Here is a 25,674-nt window from a genome sequence, read left to right as displayed (position 1 = left end):
AGATTAAAAAAAAAGTACTCAGCATAAAAATAAAGTATTTTATCTTTTGTTTTTAAAGACATATTTTTTGTTACACCTAGCAGCCAGTAACAAATTGCTGTCGCTCTTAAATACATTAATAACCTGTAAACATGAAAAGCAAAGATTTAAGTAAACTAAAAGTTCATTTTTAAATAGTTTTAATGAAGCTTTATTCCTGTCGTCCCGCCACTTTGCGTTCTTACAGAGAATACTCTTTCTGTAAATGCTGAAGTGGCCGGAACGGACAGCAAAAGTGACACTACTTTGAACAGATTTGGGAAATCAGATTGTTCCGTAAATATGGCTTTGTTAATGAAACTAGCGTTCAGAAACATAGAAACATTCTCAAAAATATTATATTGTGCAATATTATTGATGTAAAAATACTCTGAATTTCGAATAATCGCTTAGAAAATTACGATGTTTACTTAAGACCTTAAATAAATTATTTTTGCGTACTTTATGTGTCTTGTAAAATATAACGTACGCACAGTCGAAATTATAATAAAGTACGGGTGGTAACCCTAAAAGTGTCTGCAACACGCTGATGAGATCCAACAAAATTGAAATCGCGATCCGCGTCTTCCAATTTTGACAGAATACCAATTACCATGAACTTCTTTGTTTATAATTTAGGAATCGAATACTCCAAGTTCTTAAGGTGTAATCTTTTTGACAATAATTTTGTTTGAATTTACTACCATATAATGCTGCTAATCAAAACAAAAATGATGTAAAGCAGTTTCTATTTCTACAGTGTGTTCCACCTAAAGCAGGTTCGTCCATAACTCTGTTATTATACTTTCAGAAAAAGAGATTCTTATATAAGTGGTCTAGAATCATATGGTGTATATCTAGAAAATATTTTCAATCATACAGGGTACTCCATTTCTTCTGGACGCTACCCAACTTTGTTATTTTAAATGGAACACCCCGTATATTTTTACATTTTTAGTTTCTTGGTTTAAAATTAGGTCGAGTTTGTAATAGTTCCCTGCACCTATCTCTAGTAGTTTTTGAGATACTCAACTGTTCAAAAAATTACCATCTCAGCTGTTTGAATGAGAACAAATGGCATTTAAATCATAAAAGCTAAAAACCTACGGTTTGGAAGGTTTTTTGCTACGGACAAACAGTGTACGTTATTATCAGCCGAAAATATCGAAAACTACTTTTGACGACCTTAACCTCTTTACGTACGGTAGGGTAAGTACGTTTCATGCGAGTTGCTATGTAACGAAATCATGCAACGGATGTCCCCCTCTACTCAGCCATGTAGTCGAGTTCGTGGTGGGGATCGCTTGACCCGTGAGCGCGCTTCAATGCAACGTTCGTTACAGGCAACTCCGGCAAGTATAGTGTAAAATTTAAATTCATAGTGTACAAATAATACCATTAAACCAATTCCTTAACCCCTATCCCGGTATGTTTGAGTGTTTGAAGAAGTTTCACTTCAGTAGCCTGTTGTATTTTTTTTTTCAAATGGAATGACTCATATTAAATGATACCATTCGATACGAAATTAAAAGCCCTTTTTACTGATAACAGGTTTTAAATATTTATCTTTGACAGTTTTCCAGAAGAAATAATCAAATTTAAGTTCTTTACTAAGTACTAAAGTGACAAAGATTAAACGCACTTCAGCTAGGGGCAGAAGGCATCTGTCGCTATTAGTACCATTGGGTGGGGCAGACCCCCTGCCACTGGATATCACGTGAACGATTTTGGGATTATTGCTGAAATTAAAAGGGGAACGTCCACAACTCAGAAAGCAGTGGATAATTAAAATTTGTAGAATATCTCGAATACGTCGACTACGAAATTGCTAATAAGTTTAATTAACCTTGAAATTCTCAAATTAATTTCTTACCTGTCTTGAGGCGCTGCTTTCCAAACTGCTCTGCGAGGAGACGCTTGGGGTTCTGCAGAGTGGAGGCTGTCCTCCAGGATAGGACTTTGATTGATGTTGAAGGAGTGGAGCGTTACCTGAATTCTGACATAAGTCGAGAGGAGCCTTCATCATTTCCGCAGTCAAGGCCTGCCCTGAACTGTTTTGGGGAGGTTGGATTTTGTGCGGTTCTTTCGCAACATTGAATTCCTGAAATACAAAATTATTCACTAATCACACGAAAACACATACGTACCTTATCTATGTACAGAAAAGAAAAACGGGATGTCTCATTATTAACTTCTTTACGAACTTAGAAGATAAAATTTGTTTCTAAATTTTGCAGTTTGATGTAAAGCAAACAAAGTAATTAAATTTTACATATATTATTTCTAATCTCCAATTATTTATAATCTTCAATATACATAAGCATCGATTTCTTCGGGATATTAGAACTAGAATTTACATGTAAATAATTATCATGTTCCATGTAGAATAGATAAGATACTGGTGAGAAATGATGTCATTACNAAAAACGGGATGTCTCATTATTAACTTCTTTACGAACTTAGAAGATAAAATTTGTTTCTAAATTTTGCAGTTTGATGTAAAGCAAACAAAGTAATTAAATTTTACATATATTATTTCTAATCTCCAATTATTTATAATCTTCAATATACATAAGCATCGAATTTCAAAACTGAATAAGAAATGAATATTTACCTACAATTTGAAGTGATGATAAATAAAAAAAATAGTACAGCTACAACAATAGTTGTTTTATCCCTTAGACGTTTCTTGGGGCGAAAGTAAAACAAATGTGACTAGACAATGTCTGCCTCTGCCAGACTAAACAATCAAATAAAATCCATCAACTGTTATCTAAAGCAATTACATTTAACTAATTAAGCTCTTAAATATTGTAACTCCATATAAAAAAGAAAAACGCAACGTTAATATTACAATTTTTTTTATTGATCCAGAAAAACTGCCTGCTGAAGAAGGCAGTAATAATTTTTTGTGGATTTGTGGATTTGAGCATGGACATGCATCACTCATTCTTCGTATCTTCAACCAATCATTGCCTTTCTACTTCTAATATATCTCTAACTAGCACATTATGCCTGAGAAGGTGTACTACTATTAATCTATCTCCTATTTCTTATTGATTTCCATACTTTCCTCTGTTCTCCTACTCTTTATAATACCTCCTCATTTGCAATCTTTTCAAACAACATCCTCCTATAACACCACATCTCAAATGATTCTAATTTCTTCGTGTAAAAGAAAGTAGCTAAGATTACGTCTGACAACTTTCTCTCCATCTTCATGTTTGTAAAGTCCTACTGAAATCGGTTTAGTTGTTTCGAAGATTAGCCAGTAAAGACGATAGATAAATTCTTTGGTAATTATTTGGATTACCTGAGTCAACTAGATGACCTTGAAGTGTTAATGTGTTATATTTTTGATGATGCTGAATAATTATATTTAGACATATAATATGCGGAAATAATAAATTAGTACAATCATTTTGTTTGAATCAATCATGAAGCCCAAAAACACTATGAGCAACAACGTATAATGGAAGGAATTTAATATTATAATTGCAAGGCCACGACTGTTGATAATATTGATAATTGTGAAAGCAAAGGGGGGGGGGGTTAAACCCCCCCTTCCATCTTTTTCAACACTGCATATTTGCAAAATATCAAATTTTATTCGTTATACTTTTTGCATTTTTTGAAGCTCAAAAACACTACGAACAACAACGTACCATGGAAAGAGTTTAATATTATATTTGCAAGGTCAAGATGTTGAAAATATTAATAGTTGTAAATGCAAGGGGGGGGGTTTAAACCCCCTTCCATCTTTTCCAACACTGCATATTTGAAAAATATCAATTTTTATTCATTACAATTTTGCATTTTTTGAAACTGAAAAGCACTATGAATTTCTTATTTCCGCGCCCAAAAAAGCTGTATATTCTTCTTCAGCGTAACGAGCTCTATTTTCAAGTTGGCACAGCCAAACTAGATAATAATTATCATTTTTTTATAGTAATTTGTATTTTTATACCTAGCAAGTTAATAACTGAGCGATTACTAAATTTAACAATCAATTTTATCGATCGAAAGGAAATAATAATCGAGTATTGGGATTAATTTGAAAACTGAAGATAATCCATTTGAAAGGGTTTGTTTCGGTGGTTGAATATGTCAGAAAATTTTCAAATCAATTTAAACTATAAATTGTTGAAGCTGTCGTAACCAATTGGTAAGCAGTTTTCCGAAAATTCGCAAGGTATTGTCGACTCTATCCGTTCCATTTCGAACATAAGTGAAATCAATTTCAATACGCGCACAATTTCAGAGGTTAGAAAAGCGTAGCTAAAAGGGAAACACGGACTGCTATCGATTTGTTGCTATCGTCTGACGTCAGGATAAATTATTACGCACCCCAACATAAACAATCGCCAACAGCTGAGATAATGAATACCAGTAATCGTACTCAATCAGCATTAATAGAAAACGCATTTGTCTTTAATTCTGTACACCATGTGACCCCGCGAGCGTTAAAAATAAAGGACATTAAGAACCTTTTAATTTATATTGACATAAAGAACAATATAATAAGAAAACAACAGATATTTTTCTACTTTATTTTTCATAGGACTAATTCTTGAGGTCGAGCCCAAAAATATAAATAATAGTATAATAATTTAATGATTGAAATCGGTACTTTCTTTGTAAACGAATACGCTTAAAATATAAATGAGAAAACATTTTTTTTATTTATTAATGCCTCTTGAAGGGGTATTGTTATTATTAACCGCCATGATTACTACGAGATTCACTTTCATTTTACTCACCTCTAGGCTGTTATTGCTGCTGGTGCTATTATTGCTTTCAGTTTGAGAAGAACTCCTGGAGCCAAGGGCTCTAGCTTTGGCCGCCCTTGCCCAAGACTCCAGCTTCTTGTGCGTAACCCAGCAACTGGCGGGACCCATGCCGGAGGACATTTTTGACTCATGTCCTCTCGGCCGGTGACCGCAAAATGTCCACGTTTTTGACAGTATCGCGATTAAAATTCAACTACGGAATGGCACACACGATAACTGACCGTGATTTGGGTTTCCTCGGTACGATCCCTCATGTTCCTGACATAGCAAAAAGGGGTCGCGGACGGACTGTTCTTGTGACGACGGCGACGTCGCGGCGCAAGACGTCACGGCGCGGACGCTCAACAGGTACGGGGCATCGGAGGGAAGAGGGACAGCCGAAAATTCGCGACAGGGGCGCTTCGCGATGGGAAAAATTGGGTGGAAGGTGGAAAATGACATGTTGGGATTTGGTCGGTTTACTGTGTAAGTTTTCGTAAAACCGTAGATGTTAATGTCAGACAGATTTCCACAAAAATAACTTTATATATGTGAGTTCCATATTCCTATGAATAACCCTATTGTAATTAGAAAGAGGAGACTGTGGTAAATGTTAATTAAAAATTAAAAGGAATACTCACCCCTAATTACTACAGATAATTTTATTTGAGCGGACACGTGTCAGTCTCGCATTGATAATGCCCACGTATGAAGTTAGCGAAACACGTGTCCGCTCAAATAAAATTATTTGTAGTAATTAGGGGTAAGTATTCCTTTTAATTTTTAACCCTATTGTAATTTTATATTATTGTAAATATCTACAGTAGAACCTCGATAAAATAAAGACCAAGGGAAACGTAAAATAATTTTAATTATTGAGGTTTTTACTTACTAAGGGTTTAAGTTTATGCTTTAAAATTATGGATTTCCAGTGACTTAGCAAACTGTTCAGCATTTTCCTTTAGTATAGGTCCACTAACATTAATGTTTTTACTTATTTCTACACTGTCTAAACCATATAAACAAGCATTTTTCTAAATTAGGAAACTCAGCAATTCTTCGTCTTTTACATAGAAGACTTTCTCCCGATTCAAACTACTTTTCACTGCTTACTGAGGTGCGATGCCCAAATTATTCGTTTAAGTTATAGAGGGTTTTTATTTTAAGTAAAAGAGGTTTTGGACTCCGAGGTGAAGGGAACACAAAATTTTATGAATTTATAGAGGTTATTACGTTATAGAGGTTTAAGTTATCAAGCTTCTACTGTATTTCAAATTGTACATCTAAATTTGGTGTCCAAATTCTTTTGTATTATATTTCTTTGTGTCCCTATACTTGTGTAAATATTTCGAACAGTCTATTCAATTTTTTTTTTTGTATTCAATTCTATCGCTGTCAATAACTTTTATTACTTGTACTCTCCAGTAATCCCTGTTAACATTTTTCAGCTTCACGAACTAACCGCATGTCGTCCGTAGTTAGCATTCTTTTCTAGTTACAATTTTATCAAAGATTTTCTACAGTGATTTAAGACTACATTCTATTTCTTAGTATTTCTTATTTTTGAAACTTTCCAATCTTATTAATACTTTATTGACACCCTACTTTCATCCACCAACTATTAGCTCCTCCTTCATATTTCTTCTGAAGACTTCTTTTTTTCATAATTTAGGCAATTCGATCCGAATCTCTCCCTCTTCCAGTTGTATTTCTTTCGTCACTCAAGTTGTTTAAATAAATTGTTCTAGTTGTTATCGTTATATCGTTATCTAGTTTTATTTTCTCACTCCGAATACTGAACTCGAGAGTCTAAATTATATTATAGTGGAAGGCGTATAAGGGTTTTCGCATTTAATAAATTATCTCTGAGAATGTTTTAGTATTTCAGCGATATTGGAGAGCTACTGCTAAAGAAATTACTGTTGCATTATTAATAATTGAAGGGAAAATAAAAATTTCACCATTTTTTAAAATCTGAAAATGTCCTTATATAGGTACTTATATTTCCCTAAAGATTCTTATTTAGAGAGATGTTCAATAACTCCAGAAGTTCGAAATTTGGAATATGATATAATAAATAGAATACCGTTTCTTCAAGGAAAAATGTAGTAGATAAAACTCTATCGATTTATTGGCGAATATATTATGAAGGGTCATGTACTAAAATTTTGAATCCCCTGTTAGACAACAATAGAAAGCAAAATTAAAATATCTTCCGCTCTAACAACATCCTTTATACCTTCTTCACAATGTTTTATTTTGTCCTTTAAAAAATCCCTTACGGCAAAAAGAAATGTATCCTTTATTAAATTTACATTTTTTCCAACTTCTATGTGTTTACGTGTGTAAATTTTTGTTTGTTCAAGTCCGAAAGGTCAGTTATATTGTAAAACTGTTGTACAGGTGGCTTTTACATAGATATCTACATACGTCATTGATTAATTGTGCTGTATGGCGTCGTAGTTTTTGTTTGAACAATTATTATTTATTGTGGCATCTCACTCCCGTTATCTTATCACTAGAAGCTTTCAAGATAAATGGTAATTTTTGTGCTGCATACCCGATCATTTCATCAAGAGCTTTAAGATGTTATTTATGCCTGAAACAATTTTTAATATTTTACTATGACATAAGTAACTATATTATTGATTACTCTGTACATTAACTTTAAAAAAATATAAGTTTCCACTGTATTATAAGATTTTTCGCCAAATATACCTTTCATCATTCATTCATAATTCATCATAAAGAATCCTTAGTAAGCATTAAGTTTAATTTAGCCTTTAGGACTATATTTTTAGAGATAAAATATATTCAGCAATACTCTGAATTGTGGACATCATGGTGTTGACCAGGCTAAGCCGTAGACATATTGTCAATACAGCAAGCACCATATTTTCAGTGTGGAATTCCACAAAATTACCTTATCCCTATTATAAAAGGAACATAAAAAAACGCTCGTAAGCTTTGAAAAAGGCTAAAAGTCCATCATCATCATCATTATAAGGTCGTAAGTCCTAAGACTGGTTGGACACGTACTTCCACTCTTTTCTATCTTGAGCTAAGCTTCGAATTTCCCTAAAACTAGAACAACCCATATCCTTAACTATCTGCGAACAGTAATCTAATCTAGGTCTACCTCTACCCCTCCTAACTTCCGTTTCTGCAGGGGCGGCCTGAGTCATTGGAAGGTTCCGGGCGGGTAAATTCTTTGTGGAATTAATTTTAATGATGATACTTGAAAATGCAAAGTGATTCATAAATAAGTTTACACATTTAAAATTGTTTATCGAAAATTAAAAAAAATTGATTAAAGACAAAGATAGCAAATTTGCGGCTTCTTTTAAGACTATTAATAAATTCTAATAAACATTAGTAGTATGTACTATTACTACCTAATATTTTTCTAATTACATTGTTGCGCGAGTGTGCGAGGCCCCTGCAAGAGCGAGGCCCCGGGCGGTTGCCCTGTTCGCTACCCCCAAAGGCCGCCCCTGCGTTTCTGCCTCTAATATGTCTTTAACTAGTGTTACCCGTAAAGCTAGAATGGCCTCCCGCGTTCCTCTATTTCTTTTAAACCCAAATTGATCTTCCCCTAATAGTTTTTCCTCCTCTGTACAATTCTAATTAATATTTTTGACGCATGGTAAGTTAAGCTAATTGTTTTAAATGTCTCACACCTATCCGCGCTTCTCTTTTTAGGTATGGTTACTACAACTGTTGTAAATTGTCAAGTACCTCGCTTTCTATTTCATCGTCTCTCTCTACATCTTATCTATCTGTACTTGTTTTCTCCTTTATTTATGACTTTTCTGTACTTTCGACCACTATTCGCCTATCCTTCTCTTGCCGGTTACTAATACTTGTGCTGTCTTTCTCTATCTCACCACCTTTTCACCCTTAAGTAGCGTGCCATCAGTACCAAGAGGAGAGTACGAAGGTTGCTGCCAAGTCGCACGCTTCGATTCATTTCACCGTTCATTTCACCGTTTTATTCACCGTTTTATTCACCGTTTATTCACCGTTCTTGTTTCACATAGTGTACGCCGATTGAAGGCATTGTATATATTGTAAATAGACTCTATCACATTTACAGTGTTTTCAATCCCCAACAAAAACCTACAACCCTTTAATTAGGATTGCTAGGACGTTTCTTGCGATAGTCTAGCCACCGATTCTGAGCCACCGAATCGTATGAATCANTTTATTGCACGGCGAGGTCATTGTGCCCATATTTATTCCGACAATGGCACTAATTTCGTCGGAACCAATAACCACCTGCGGGAATTAATGACGCTTATAAGATCAGAAGATTGTCAAAAGAAGGTGCAAGATTTTCTTTCAATAAAATCTATTCATTGGCATTTCTCACCCCCGAGATCTCCCCATTTCGGTGGTTTGTGGGAAGCAGCCGTTAAAGCATTTAAATATCATTTTAAAAGAGTGGTCGATCATAACATCCTACTTCACCTAGAACAATTCAATACGCTGATTGTCGAGATCGAAGCTATACTGAATTCACGCCCTTTAACCCCTATATCCTCTGATCCTCAGGACTTACTAGTTCTAACACCCGGCCACTTCCTAACCGGTGATTCGTTAACGAGCCTACGCGAACGGGACTATTCAGAAGTACCCTCCAACCGTTTATCCGTTTGGCAGTTCCTTCAGAAATTAAAACAACATTTCTGGAACCGTTGGAAAAACGAATACCTCAACGAACTTTCTAATCGTTGTAAATGGACCAGCGGTCAACATCCAATCGTTGAAAACAGCATTGTTCTCCTACGAGAAGACAACATGCCTCCTCTACATTGGCCCCTGGGACGCGTAGTGAAAGTCCATCCTGGTGTCGATGGTGTAATTCGCGTAGTGACAGTGAAAACCGCGAAAGGGACTGTGAAACGTTGTGTAAAACAATTAGCACCGTTACCAATTGATAGTATTAATCAAAGTGATAGTAATAAGGATTGAATATTTTAATAATAGTGACTCGAAGTTAATTCCTTTAGTTATATATTGTATTAATAATTGTTTCAGTTTAGTTTAAGTTACTTTTAACTTTAAGTTTAATTTTCATTTTTGTTGATCGGGTAACTCACCCTCTCAACGGGGGGAGTATGTTGTAAATTGTCAAGTACCTCGCTTTCTATTTCATCGTCTCTCTCTACATCTTATCTATCTGTCCTTATTTTCTCCTTTATTTATGACTTTTCTGTACTTTCGACCACCATTTCGCCTATCCTTCTCTTGCCGATTACTAATACTTCTGTGCTGTCTTTCTCTATCTCACCACCTTTTCACCCTTAAGTAGCGTGCCATCGGTACCAAGAGGAGAGTACGAAGGTTGCTGCCAAGTCGCACGCTTCGATTCATTTCACCGTTCATTTCACCGTTTTATTCACCGTTTTATTCACCGTTTATTCACCGTTCTTGTTTCACATAGTGTACGCCGATTGAAGGCATTGTATATATTGTAAATAGACTCTATCACATTTACAGTGTTTTCAATCCCCAACAAAAACCTACAACCCTTTAATTAGGATTGCTAGGACGTTTCTTGCGATAGTCTAGCCACCGATTCTGAGCCACCGAATCGTATGAATCAACAACGTTCCGTTTATAATCCTCTGGAACTTTCCCCGTCTCGTAAATGTTACTAAGTAGCTTAAACATACGATCTCTGTCCTGCATGTTTTATAATTTTCCCCTGTATTCCATCTACACCTGGCGCCTTATTATTCTTTAACTTTTTTAATGCTACATCGAACTCTTCTCTCATTATGGGATAACCTACCTAATCTATCTCCACACTATCTTCCTTCTTTAATATACGTCCTAACTCATGGCCAGCGTATAGGTTCTATAAATAATCTTTCCACCTATCTGCCTTTTCCTCATTTTCTATCTAAATGCAAAAAATTCTAATGTTCCAAGGTCATGTACTACAGTCGACTCTCGTTAATTCGAAACTCGAGGGACTCTTAAAATATTACGAATTATCGAGTGTTTGAAATATCAAATGGTTCGAAATTTTTGAGAGAAAATAAATATTTTCATTTCTCTCTTTTCTCTTTTTAGATTTGTAAACCACCCTTCACTTGCCGCGAAATTTTTGATCTTTTGAGAAGACGCGAACTCTTTTGCTTTTTCCTTTAACAAGTTTCCGCTAATAGACACTTTTTGTCCTCTACACTGTCTTAGCCAAATGACCAGGCATTCTTCTCGACGAGGAAATTCACCTTTAGTAGTTCTATTCCGTACTCAAGCAGTTTGAACAGCATAAATTTTCTCCTAATCCTAACAAAAACAAAAGCTCGATGATACAAATATGAACTTGCCTCAAAATGTAATTGCACTCTTTCTGTCTCTTTCTCTCTGCAACTTTGAATTGTCGAGTGTTTGACGCCGATGAGTTCGAATTAACGCGCCGTTTTGTTACGTCGCAATGATTTTTTCGTTCGAATTACCAAGTGCATAAAAATGTATTGATTTAGTTCGAAATATAAAGAGATTTTGTAGGGAACTCGTGATAACTTTGAATTATAGAAAGGTTCGAATTATCGCAGGTTTGAGTTAACGAGAGTCGACTGTATTGCTTTTTCTTTTTGTTAAAGTGATTAATTTATCTGTCGTTGTCTGATAGATGTTTTTTTCGAGATTACGCAATTTGAATCGGTCTCTCACGTGATGGACACATATTGATGGTATCGAATTAATGCTTAGGCAGCAGAAGCCACTACAAACGAAAACGCAAATGCGACTACAATTTCTATTTCTGTGTTAGAATCGATACTCGGCCTACACACAAGAAAATTGGCAGCGCACATTCATTAACTACAAGGAATATAGTTGAGATAAAGCGTGGATGATGTAGAACTGCTTGTGACATTTTCAAATTAAGAAGGATGCAAAAACAAACAGAGAAAGAACGGTTTTAATATCCGCAAGAAAGTAAATAAAGCAAGTCTAATAAGATTGGAAAATTTTTGAGAATGACAGTTGCAGAATTGGAATGTCATTTTAGCCATTAATGAAAATAAGCAAATAAAGTTTTGATTAAGTTTTTCCGAAAGGTCGTCTTCATCTGCATTAGCTTCCTCAAATGAAAAATGAAAATTATAGATGTTTGCAGTACATGAACCAGTATAATTCGGATCTAAAGGCCGTCATATGTTGGAGTTGCTTCCTAACGTTTCGCTAGCACGAGTGACAAGCTTCTTCAAAGGTCCTTCCATCTCCATTGACGGATGCGGACTCCGAATCAGAACAGAATCAGTTCATCTATCGGCCACCAAAGCTTTTACCAATTTCCGCAGTACGTCATATACATTGATATGTTAAACGCCAACAAAAATTATAACATTTTCATCACAAGGCCATTTCTATATCCATTTTTTGAAAATAAAGTCTCTTAGCGGAAATTTTTTCAAACACCACTGGCCTTGTGACAGAACATTACTATGCTAGGACAAAGCAGACACTTTTTCAGACGCAACGTAAGTTATTAGAATACCAAAGACCCTTTTAATTAGGGTTGCCACCCGTACTTTATTATAAAGTATTGTACTCTATTTCGACTGTGCGTACGTTATACTTTACAAGACACATAAAGTACGCAAAAATACTTTATTTAAGGCCTTAAGTAAACATCGTAATTTTGTAAGCGATTATTCGAAATTCAGAGTACTTTTACATCAATAATATTGCACAGAAAAATGACAAGCCATATTTACGGAACAACCTGATTTCCCAAATCTGTTCAAAGTAGTGACACTTTTGCTATCCGTTCCGGCCACTTCAGCATTTACAGAAAGAGTATTCTCTGTTATGAACGCAAAGTGGCGGGACGACAGGAATAAAGCTTCATTAAAACTAATTAAAAATGAACTTTTAGTTAACTTAGATCTTTGTTTGCCATGTTTAGAGGCTATTAATGTATTTTAGAGCGACAGCAATTTGTTACTGGCTGCTAGGTGTAACAAAAAATATGTTTTTAAAAACAAAAATTAAAATACTTTATTTTTATGCTGAGTACTTTTTTTTTAAACTTTTAGTCGAGAAATACTTTATGTAAAGCCTGAAAAGGTGGCAACCCTACTTTTAGTGGACACTTAATTCTTGACAGACACATCTGAACCTTCATCTTGTGTGTAAAATGTCACAAGTATTATCACTGCATTTAAAATATTGGTAAAACTAACTGTGGAAAAAGCTATAACGGCGTATGACATTGAAAGGGACATCGTGTCTGCTTTGGCAGTCGTCGAATCTAAAGCAAGCATATTATCAACAGGTCCAAGCAGAAACAAAAACAGTCACATAACATAAAATCATTACAAGACGTCACATGGGTAGCCCACGTGTAAATATATTTGTGGCTGGGTCAGAACGGACACCACCGCTGGAGATACAGATTGTGTACTGTTCGTTTCAAGAAGTTGGACATATGCCCTTTCCCTTTATTAGGATGCGCCGTAGCATAATTCCAAATTCAATCATATTTGTCTGCGTAGCTCATTTCTTCACCGATCATCGAGCATAGTCTTTTAAGCTCTGTTATAAACGAATTCTTTCTTACTCCATTTACCATACTAAATTCGATGTTGTTTGTATTTTTTTTTGTATTTTCGCGCAGTATGTAACTCTGCTTTTTATTCTATAAAAATGAAGAACTGGTAACATATTAGAAATAATCTGACGATGAAATCAAAAATTACTAATTTTATTTCTTCAGGCAATTCCTTTCAGTTTTGTTTTTGAAGTCGCAATATTTTATTTCCTGTTTCATTTTTAAAGACTCCCTACTGTTCGTGGAAAATTTCTGTGTTGTAAACGTTGTATAGCAATAAAATTTAATTGCCTTTTTCCCTAGCGTTTTCACTGTTAATGAAGCGTGTTAAGAGCATTCGATATCTATAAATAAATTTGAGTGGTAATTATTTTCTAATCCGAGCATTCAGTGACGCAATCGATGGTTTTACTGGAAATGAAGGAAAATAAGCACCGTTACGAAGAAAATGGGTAATTATCGGCATTCTGAGTTTTAGAACATCAATCACATGGTTGGTTTACTTAGAAAGAGATTGAACGTTGTTGAAGTCCAAAAAGAGAACAAAACAATTCATTTAGGAAAAATGAAAATTCGCCACAAAATTACTGAAGGTAAAAGTCGTTAAAGTAAAGAAAGAAACAAGCAGAAAACGGCATTCAAGGACTAAAAAGGATATTCCTTTGCTCTCAATGATATTGTTATATTGCAAAAAATTGTTTGGAGAAATTAGAATATATGATGAGCCATTATAAAAATTAATAAGATTTATTTTCATAATCAATTAATTGAAAGAAAACAAACGGTCGACTAAATGGGATAATAATTGTGGCCTGTGGTATATTCTTCAACGTAGAGACCGAAGGATACGACGTATTATTCGAAAACTTTGGGTCATATTTAATATTCTAAAAAATTAAGAAATTCTGGCGTATTACAGAGGAAGACACACACAACATTAACAATATCCACGATATTTACTTTCATCGAAAAACCCAACGATACGCAACTGGCTTACATATTAGGTATTTATAATTTAATGAAGGAATTGAGACTATTCCATATTGTATCAACAAAATTTACATTCAAATGAAACAATTATATTATTTATATATCCCCCTTTATGATTATTATTTACTCAGTTCAATCAAGACAATCCAATAGACGATATTGATACTAATTTCACGCAGTTAACATTAAAATTCAATAGAATCGCATTCATATGTAATTCGCTACAAGTAGACGAGAATTCAACACAAAAGAAATATAAATAGACCACCCTCATCACAAGGCAAGCAGTGTAAATATTGATTGGTGAGATGGGACCAATGTTGGTGTTGGCCTTATTTTTGTTCTTAGTCTTGGTCTTACATTGCTTATCACTACTTTTGTTATATTTAGCTCCAAACATACACACTGTAGTTCTTAGGCTTTTCACGGCCGGCGTATATCGATGCTGTGATTTCTTCTTCTACTTTTCCAAACGTTTCGCAGTTACGACTCAGTACCTGCCCAGTCACCACTGAAGATGCCGTCAGCAAAGAACGGGGAAACGTTTTGGTAAAGTGAAATTCCACGCACCACGTCCAAAAAGCTCAGAAGAAAACATAACATCAAACATACACTTTTAATAATCTACTTCGAATTTCCCTATTAGCCATTCGCAAGCACAGAAGTGGTTTCTTTCTTTTAAAACTGCGCGTTCTTCGTTTTACGTTACTGTTACCGCTTTTTTTTTTCATTCCAATTTACTAGAAATCAAAAATTGGCGAATTCTAGTTTTTCTCTTTATTTTTATATTAACTGTAACCGGTACTTTCATCACCCTTACAAACCAACGTTTTAATATGGATAAATATTGTATAAATGCAGGGTAAAATACATTTCATTTAAAGAAGATTGCAATAAAATTGGATGTTTGAATCTCTAAATTAACTCGAGCTTTCATGTGCCAACGCAGTCTGCATTTTAATGAAACTTGATTAGACTTAAATGGAAAACCTGATAAAACTGTTTCCAGAAATATTGCAGTCAGTTTAGTTAAAATTATTATGAAGTTAATGTCAAATGCAGACTTTGATTCGAGATAAAACGATTACTACTAACAAAAATATTAGTCTTCGTTATATAAGGAACAGCTGAAAAATTAATAAACATCATCATATTTTCCGTGAAACTTATTTTAAGACTGTTATGAAATGAATTTATTATACAATCTTGTATAGTAAATGAAGAAACCTAATTATTACTATACTACTTTATTATGCTTAAAACATGACATTTTGGCCAAACGGATATGCCACCAAAATATTTTGTTCTTGGAATATATGTTATATTAGATGTATAGTCAGGACGAAAGGGGTAATAGGGATATGAAGCAGAGGATAGCGCATGGTCGAGTCGCCTTCAATAAAAAGAAGTCACTTCTATGCTCGCGAAACGCTTAGTTTTAAAATTCAAAAAAGGTTGTTAAAGGTGTATGTTTAGAGCAGGGCGCTGTACGGGTGCGAAATATGTACAGTGGGTGCGGCGGAAAAGAAAAGGTTAGAACAGAGGACTCTATGGAAATCCATATGAAATAGGCGAGATAGGTTAGTAGGACACCTTCTCAGGTAGAAGGTCTAGTTAGAGATATATTAGAGACAGGAACGGCAGTTAGGAGTGGTAGAGGAAGATCTAGATTAGATTACTGTTCGTAGATAGTTAAGGATGTGGGATGTTCTAGTGTTAGGAAAAGGCGAAGGTTAGCTCAGGACAGGAAAGTGTGGAAGTGCGTGTCCAACCAGTCTTAGGACTGACGACCTTATTATTATGAAAAGCGAATTGAATTTTTACTTTTGCATAATGATATTCATTTTTATTTCAAAACTGATATGATGGACGTACAGTATTTTGTTATTTATATGAAAAGGTGGCTGAAGATATTTGTAGAAAATTTCCTTTACTACATTGTACTTTTAAAAAGATGATGTCCTTTTGACGATTGCATGTAACAGAATATCCCTGTGTTTGGTTCTGTATCGGCCACTGGTGTATGTCATTGTGTAAAGCTTTCAGTGCTCTATTATGTTTGGATAGTTTTCAACGCTTTTCCTTACCGTGTCATATTTTTGACATTTCTTGAAAACAAAACAAATCTCCTTGTCCATTTAATATTTCATACAACAAAGGAAAGAGTAAAGATATACCTATGAAAAAGCTCACAATAGAAATGTTTTAGGAAGCAGAAGCACCTAATACTGAGAGACACCAAATCAATCACGAATATACGCTGATAGTTTCCTATTTACTAGCATAATGGCGTTACTAATTAATATCTTATATTTTTGAATTGATAACTCAAAACTGGGGCAACTTTCCGACTGGACTCAGCCAAGCTGTTGAGCTATAAACTGGAGTGAATGTGGTGGGTTCCGATATTAAACTATAGCATCTTATTTGTATAAAATAATCGAAAAATACCGTTGTTTACTAGGAAAATTTATTAGTAAAAATGGAAAGATACGGGAGCGAATCAAATATAAACCAGACATTTGGACCTGAGTGCGCAATATTAAAGTGTGAGTTTTTTGCTTCGTGAGGTGTTGGGTCGGTGATGTCGTAAGTTCGAGAAGCAGGTGAGCGACCTCGTCTGTTTCCTCGGTACTCATCGTGAAGATGTCTGAATAGGTTTTCTCGTCAATTGCACAGCGTATTTGTTGCGACGGAAGGTGTAAAACTAACAGAACCCCTGAGGACATTGACTGTACAGTTCAAGCATGAGACGCATTCACGAACTAAAGTATTTGCATGGCATAAACAATTCGTGGAGGGTCGTGACATTAAAAACGAGAGCCATAATCGCCTACCCCGTATGCACGTCATCAATGATAATATCCTCCGTGTTAAACAACTTCTTGAGAGTTATTGGCGTCTGACCGCCAATGAGATTACATCTAAGGTTAGTATAAGTTGTGAGCGTCTCCTAGCGAAATTTTAGGAAAAAGGGGACTCGCTTATGACTCGCGTTATCACCTGCGATAAAACGTGGGTGCACCATTGTACCCCCAAGTCGTAACAACCGAGTAAGGAGTGGAGACTGCAAGTCAAGTCGCGGTTGGCCTAGAGGTTTAGACCATTGCTTAGCATTCGGGAGGACGCCGGTTCGATTCCGGGTTTGTCTGCCTTGATCCAAGTTTCTCTGTGGTTTCCTTGGATCACTTAGACAAACGCTTGGGCAGTAATATTTCAGAGATAATCTTTCATTCTCTTCCGTCTTCATTTCGACCGCCTTATATTTCTCACTCGAATTACTGGCTGGTGGGAATGAAACAGTGAAAAGTTTTAAAAGTTTTATCTGGCAGCTACGGCTTATTTTTGAGCTGCATTTCGATTTTTTGCATTTACTGCGATATGTGAAGTAAGATTAGACAAGCATATCGCCGCGAACGACGTAGCTAATCGATGAGAGATGTGAAACTTCTTCATGAAAATGCTTACCCCCTTATAGCAATCAGAGAAAAGTTGGAGCGATTTGGCGGAGAAACAGTTAAACACCATCCCTGCAACTCATCGCCGCAAAAACGACGTGTCCTATTGATGAGAGATGTGAAACATCTTCATGACAATGCTCGTCCCCATACGGCAATCCTGATTATAGAAAATTGGAGCGATTCGGCGAAGAGACAATTGAACACCTTCCCTGCAACTCATCGCCCCAAAAAGGAGGTGTCCTATTGATGAGAGATGTGAAACATCTTCATGACAATGCTCGTCCCCATACGGCCATCCTGATCAGAGAAAAATTGAAGCGATTGGATAGAAAGACAATTGAATACTATCTCTGTAGCTTATCGCCGCAAAAGCGACATGCCCTATTGACGAGAAAAGTAAAACTTCTTCATGACAATGCTCATCCTTATACAGTAATCCTGATCAACGAAAAACTGGTGCTATTGGACGGAGAGACAATTGAATACTATCTCTGTAGCTTATTGCCGCAAAAATAACATGCCATATTGATGACAGAAGTGATACTTCTTCATGACAATCATCATCCCCATACACCAATTCTGATCAGAGAAAAATTGGAACAATTGGGCGGAAAAACAATTGAACACCCTCCCTGCAGCTTATTGCCGCAAAAACGACGTGCCGTATAGGTAAGAGAAGTGAAACTGCTTCATGACAATGCTCGTCACCATACGGCAATTCTGATCGGAAAAAAATTGAAGTGATTGGGCTGAGAGACAGTGGAACACCCTTCCTATAACTCAGGCCTGCCCTCTGTGGGTTTCACCTATTTAACCTTTTTGATGAAGCCCTAGTGATGCGAAATTCCAAAAATGAAAATAAAAAGTCTCGTTTTTATTTGGTTCGCCCTCGTATAAAGTGGGAAATGTTACTCTGCCAAAAGTATTTCTTATCGTTGTCATTTAAAAGGTTTTGACTGTTCATTAATACAAAATTAATTATAATTTCACCGCAAATGAAAATTCTGCCGGACTACCTTATCGGCTAATTGTCATTCAATTTTTTCCTTTTCGTTCTTAACTTTAAAACTTGAGCAAAAGAACAAATAAAAAAGTGAGTGTTCTTGACAAGAGAAGTCCTTGACAAGAGGCAGGATTTTTTTTATTTCTGTCGGCCCTTTGTTTGTTAAATAAAATTCAGTTCACGTAATCGACTTGAAAAACACGGTTCAATCGGTACACGAACACGTGAATAAGGGTTCCTCTCAATTTACCCATCTTATATCATTCACAGAAAATGTTAGAGAAAAACACAGATTTTAGGGATACTTTTCAACGTTTGGAACGTATCAAATAAATAATCAAAATATCCAAAAAATTACACTGTTATTACATTCATAAATGCATATATCCAAACTGACTGGCGTGTAGTCATGAACATTCTTTGTTGCAATAGTTATTTTGAAACTAATTTAAAGAAATCTTTTCAACGAATGTCCATTTCCTAAATATTAAATGTTTCATTTTGTCACATTTACCTGATCAATATTCAAACTACAGTAGAACCTCGATAAGATAAAGACCAACGGAAACGTAAAATAATTTAAGTTATTGAGGTTTCTACTTACTAAGGGTTTACGTTTAAGTTTTAAAATAGTGGATTCCCAGTGACTTAGCAACCTCTTCAGCATTTTCCTTTAGCATAGGTCCACTAACACTAATGTTTTTACATATTTCTACACTGTTTAAACCATATAAACAAGCATTTTTCTAAATTAGGAAATTCAGCAATTCTTCGTCTTTTACATAGGACTTTCTCCCGATTCAAACTACTTTTCACTGCTTACTGAGGTGCGATGCCCAAATTATTCGTTTAAGTTACAGAGGGTTTTTATTTTAAGTAATAGAGGCTTTGGACCCCGAGGTGAAGGGAACACAAAATTTTATGAATTTATAGAGGTTATTACGAGGTTTACGTTATCAAGGTTCTACTATAGTATGTCTTTCAGTTAAATATTATCACATTATCAGAAAATGTCATACCGCAAACGAACACTTAGATAGGATAAATAGGGACGTCATTGTAAATTGTGCGAGATACAGAACCGCAAAACTGAACCTTCAGACACACAGTGGCGTATCAAATCAAGAAGTCATCCTAATCCGTTAAAATATTGAGCCCTCAAAATTAAATTAGAGGAAAAGCAAGATTTTCCTGAATCAAAACAAATACAATGATGTTACATAAAATACCACAAATGGGGCGGTAAACGCCATCTGTAGTACGATGCTACATTTTAGAATTACGTATTCTCAACAAGGTCCATTTAAATACATGGATATCTACTTGCTGAAACGAAATCCCGGTGTAGCTCGCCACTACGTGATAGGCACGTTACTATAATCGAATAAAATAATTCGAAGTTACCGCGCCATTTGTGGTATTTTATAAAACGTGCAGGTAAAATTGGTCTGTGTTTTGCCGAAGCTGTCTGCGACGCGCTGATGAGATCCAACAAGATAGAAATCGCGATCCGCGTCTGGCAGTTTCAACAGAACACAGACCACTTCGAATTATTTTATTCAATGATGTTACAGATTTATTGTAATCATATAAATATTTGAAAACTCCGAACAGTGATAAAAAGCTTAAGTTGTAGAGATGCTTAATAAACTTTAAAGGCCAAATTTGACTTAAGAGTTAAAGAAATCATTAAAGCAAGATGCAGAATAAAAACAGTTTTTAAAAGATATTTTAAGACAGTGTACGCGCAAAACCCAAAACGTACTTTACGAAGCAGTTTATTAATTAATTTTGAGCATTCTTAAATTCCACGTCAGACATATATTGTGGCCTACATTTTAAACCACAAAATTTACTTTCGTTAAATATAAATCACGCAAAGTACAGAAAAAAAGCATTTCAACCTTCTGCGTGGAATACCAGAAGCAATTTATTACGAACAGTAATTTGTCTCACCAACCTTTTTGGCTATGGCAGCATAAGCTGGCTTTCCCGCTGCTTTTCCGAAGGCTATACTTGAATCAGACGGAAAAGGTAAACGGTCAAGGGAGCTCCATTCCTTGTCTTTTCTTTTGACAGTGTAGTAACGATAGATTACAATTGTCATGGCAACAATTAAGGCCATACCAGTGCCGGCGGCAGCACCCAGTATAGCTGACCCAACCATTTTACTGAAACAAAGGGTAGGTGATGGGTACGTCTTTTATTATTATTATAGAAATAATATATAGAAATGATAAGAATATTATACGTAAAGTAGGTCAACACCCCTAATTACAACAGGTGCTTTTTGAAAAACGAACAAGCGTTAATGGCCACACTCATAGTGGACGAAGCACATATTCGTCTGTTAAAAATAATTGCTTCAGACACTAATTAGAGGTGAATCACCTTCGCTTTAATTAAAACGATGTTATACATATAGATAGCTTTAAATAAAATAAAAGCGATATTGACCAAAACAGTATTGTATGAAAATAAATAAAAGTAAAGCAAAAATGCTGGCATGCAAAGGAAGAAAAAATAGGGAAAGAGTGAATATAATGATATGGGAGTAAGAATTAGAAGAAGTGGCTGATTTAAGGTATCTAGGAAGTCAGGCAACTCAGGACGGAAGGAGTAGCAGGGATATAAAGTAGAGAATAGCGCAGGGTAGAGTCGCCTTCAATAAAAAAAAGTCACTTCTATGCTCGCGAACGATTAATTTAGAAATTTGAAGAAGATTGTTAAAGTTGTATATTTGAAGCGCGGCGTTGTAGGGGTGCGAAACATGGACAGTGGGCGTTGCGGAAAAGAAGAGGTTAGAAGCGTTCGAAATGTGGTGTTACCGGCGAATGATGAGAATACCGTGGATAGAGGTTAGAAATGAAGAGGTATTAGAAAGAATAGGAGAACAGAGGACTCAAAGGAAGTCAATAAAAAATAGGCGAGATAGGTTGGTAGGTCACCTTCTCCGGCATGAAGGTCTAGTCAGATATATATTAGAGTCCGAAACAGGAGTTAAAAGGAATACAGATACACTTAAAGTAGATTACTGCTCGCAAATAGTTAAGGATGCGGCATGTTCTAGTTTTAGGGAAATGCGAAAATTAGCTCAGGATAGGAAAGAGTGGAGATACGTGTCCAACCAGTCTTAGGACTGACGACCTTGTGATGATGATGATACATATCTTATTATTATTGAAGGCTAAATTCTCAAATAAATTCGAAGTATCTAGGTCAAGTATTGTTTAAGAAAAACAACCCTAACTAACCCGTCACTGAAGAAACGATTTCTTCTTAAAATGCGGAATTAAATAAAAAAAGGTTATCCCTGATAAAACCCAACGCGTTCCAAAAAGGAATAATGCAATGTATTCTATTATCTATCACAATAGCATTAATCTCACGTAGTATGGACCCACTACCTAGCGTAACCAAAATTTGGAGAAATCATTTCTAAAGAAGCTTTGGTTAGTGAAAATCTTTGTTTTCCTCTTGAATTTAATTATATTTAAATTCGTATAAGGGCTTAAAATTGTCTATAAGTTTTAGTTTTGGCTGATTAAGTGTACTATCTGCCAACCTCGGAAGACCCTACTGCTTTTTTACGGAGGGTTATCATTAAAACTTCTGCGGTGACCTTTAAAGTGAAGTCTTTGCAATTCTAATTACAATTCTATCAAGAAACAAATTAACGATGTGAAACTTTACAAAACGAACATGGGATGAGGAAGTTTGGATAACTGACAAGTTTTAATCAAATTAGTAGATAGCTTTACTTAAGATCGAGTCAATAAAGTTCTTATTTCGAAAGCCATGTCAATATCGGCTAGAAATTTAAGCGGCGCTTTGTAAATACCTAGCAATAATTGTTTTCATTTGCTTTTCTAACTTAAGAAAACTCTCAAATTTAAGGTAAAAACGTACATCAAGATCTGAAAGCACCCACTCAGGGGTATGCAGTTTACTACGTAATCCAAAAAAAGTTTAAAATAAATCCGGATATTAATTAAACGTACCAATTTGAATCAATTAGTTTATTTTTACTTTCGTTGTATAAAGTTGAACGTTAGCTTTCAGAAAGTTATGTTCCAAGCAATTAACGATTGTTTCGCCTTACTTTGGTTTCATCAGAAGTATAAGAATGTTGTTAGAACGTTTCACTTACTTCTGCTAAGGTTATAATGAGTCTTAACAATAGTCAATGCATTTAATATAATTTTGAGGAAATTATCAATGAAAGTTACTCATTCATAAGATAAATAATAACTTAGTTTAATTGCGGCTGCCTAACTTTAAATTTTTGACAATAAATTATTTGAACTGATGCCGTTGTCTATTGGAGTTGCTTCCTAACGTTTCGCTAGCACGAGTGGCAAACTTCTTCAGAGGTTCTTCCATTCCCAATGCTGGATGCGGACTAGATTATTTCACCCTACAAGGTTAGTAGTTCACACTTTCTGTTTTATTTAATATTTCCAATTATTATAACATAGTTAACCAGTTTTCCCAATTAAATTATAAAATAGGTAATATATCCCAATTTTTATTTACAGAAAAATTATATTCGACGTTGTTCATATGACGTCAAAATCTCGAAGTAATTTTTGATGTACTTATCCTTTATTTTCTATCGTTGAAGAATCGTTCAGTTTGTCCCACATGTACTAAATTACAAGTGTTAAAATTTAATTTGATAAGCGATTGTTTTACTTATTAAAGGGATGTTATTTTAGTTTTCTTCTATATTAATACATGATGACATTGTTCCGTGCCTCAGTCAGTATAACAATGAATACAAAGTAGGCACTTGTTAATAGCAACAAGTTTTCCGAGAATGTAGGTACGTCTAATTTAACGATAAGCGAAATAGATGTTAATTTACATGCAACCTTCAATTAGAAAGAGCTAGTGCCTAGAAAATAATTAAGTTTCACTCCAAACTCTTAATCAATGTAGATTAACTTCTCAAAGGTCATTTGCAGAAGATCTTCCTTGTCTCATTTTGAGATCGGTTTAGTAGTTCTATGAAGGCTTAGCTTTGGAGAGACTACGAAGGACCTCTCTAGTGCTCTTTGTAGAGCTGCGGGCTACGAATACTATTACGAATATTCTCCGAGAAGCGAAGTATGAGTCGGATTTACCGTTAAAGTAAGAAAATTGAAATGGATAATAAATTGTCCCCGGGTACGGCTGCCAGCGTTAAGGAAAATAATTTAATTGAGAATTTTAACGGTCGCTATTTCTGTATCAAAAAAAAATGCTAAAATATGGATACGAATTTAATGGTAAACAAAAGGGAAATCATAATATACCCTACAGCACATTTATGCGAAGATATTTCTTACACGTGGCCCATTTCGGTAATAATGTTCGCAACAGTTGATTAACATTTACAAGAGCTTCCTGAATGTCATCTATTCACAAGAGTTTACCTTCACAAACTCACATTTTTTTATATTTAAAGGAATTTAAAGTACGTACTGTAAAATTATTAAGAAATTGCTTTTACGTCATCGACAAAGGACGTATGGGAAATTACCACAAATGGCGCTGTAAACGTCATCTGTAGTACGATTGCTACAATTATGGTTGAGGTTAGCTACGCCGGGATTCGTTTCAGCAAGTAGATATCCATATATTTAAATGGACCTTGTTGGAGCATACGTAATCCTAAAATGTAGCATCGTACTACAGATGGCGTTTACNATCTCTTTCTTTTATATCGATCCTTCTTTTATCCTTAAAAATAAATAAATTCTTATTTGCAAAGTTTCTGTGTTGTGATCTTTATAGAGAATTTCCTTGATGTAGTTTTCCAGATAATTCAATAAAACTTAAACAGAGTTACAATTGCTTAAATAATTTCCGAATTAATGACTTGAATGAACTGTAAATTATTTGGAACGCAATAAGTTTAACATTTCCATTATGCAAATTTATTCATTTTCTTCATCAAAACATTTTCAAGCAGCATTGTGACTTATATAATACAGTTTGTATGTATTACGACGCAGTACTTTTACGACCAAGTCGTAAAAGAACTAAATTGATAGCCAGTACACAATAGAATAAAGGATTGTCTACCTCTTATTCAGTTTCTGGTTTGCTTAACATTGTTTCTATTCATATATATATATATACTTGTATTATTTTCTTCTTTCAACTTAGTAACTCTAGACTAGAGCGCTTGCTGATAGAAGGCCTACTTTTATTCGTAGCAGACGTAGGGAATATCGTAAACATAGAAAAGAGATGTCAGGTAGGAATTGCAGCGGACACTAACAAAGAAAAAGGAATTATATAAAATTGGTTGCTGTATAACATGATTAAGTAGTTATATCCTAAACTAAACTTATGAATTCGCTCATTATGACAGTATTAATAAGAAAGAAGATAAGAGAAACGTATGAGACGTACGATAGAAGTCAATGAGGAAGAATCCAAAAAATGGAAATTGGAAAAAGACAGAAGTTTGTGGAAAAACTTGGAAAATTTAGCCGTAGACATTGATAAACAAAAAAGGAGATAAAAAGAGAGAAATAAAAATTCGTACAGGAACATAAGATATGAAAAGTGTTATTTATTTTATAATATAAATTGGTAAAAAGTGTGAGTACAACTGACTTGTTTATAATTTACTAACCGACTAACTTGTTTTAACAACATTCCACTGTTTATCAATACATATGCGATTACCCCAGTAGCACACGACATTGGCCCAATATTTATTCTACGAGGGTGGATTGATAAGTTTCCGGCCTAACCAAGAGATGACGCCACTAGGCCTACCTTGAGGTGACATTCTATAGTACCATCCTTGGATAGCTTGTAGCTATAGTTTCAGCCCGATCTCCTTGCTAGTGTAGGTTTGACAGC

At 35.0% G+C, this 25,674-nt stretch overlaps 1 protein-coding gene across 3 annotated transcripts in view; it reads right to left on the bottom strand.

Annotated features, from left to right (window-relative positions):
* The window catches only part of LOC108735093 (synaptotagmin-5), a 94,444-nt gene that overhangs the window by 10,089 nt on the left and 58,681 nt on the right, over positions 1-25,674 (bottom strand). For 2 of the 3 annotated variants that reach the window (XM_018466914.1, XM_018466913.1), the window contains 2 exons: positions 20,774-20,984; positions 1,892-2,119 (listed from right to left, as the gene is read on the bottom strand). In XM_018466914.1, coding sequence (XP_018322416.1) covers positions 1,892-2,119; positions 20,774-20,980 — 435 coding nt within the window. In that variant the 5' untranslated portion in view covers positions 20,981-20,984. The remainder of the gene's footprint in view (positions 1-1,891; positions 2,120-20,773; positions 20,985-25,674) is intronic. The other variant, XM_018466915.1, reaches the window with a different exon arrangement.

This window comes from Agrilus planipennis, unplaced genomic scaffold (genome assembly GCF_000699045.2).
Source record: "Agrilus planipennis isolate EAB-ADULT unplaced genomic scaffold, Apla_2.0 scaffold20, whole genome shotgun sequence".
In the NCBI taxonomy this organism is placed as follows: Eukaryota; Metazoa; Arthropoda; class Insecta; order Coleoptera; family Buprestidae; genus Agrilus; species Agrilus planipennis.
The sequence above is the reverse complement of the archived record's forward strand: the minus strand, read 5'-3'. Positions and strand labels throughout refer to the sequence as shown.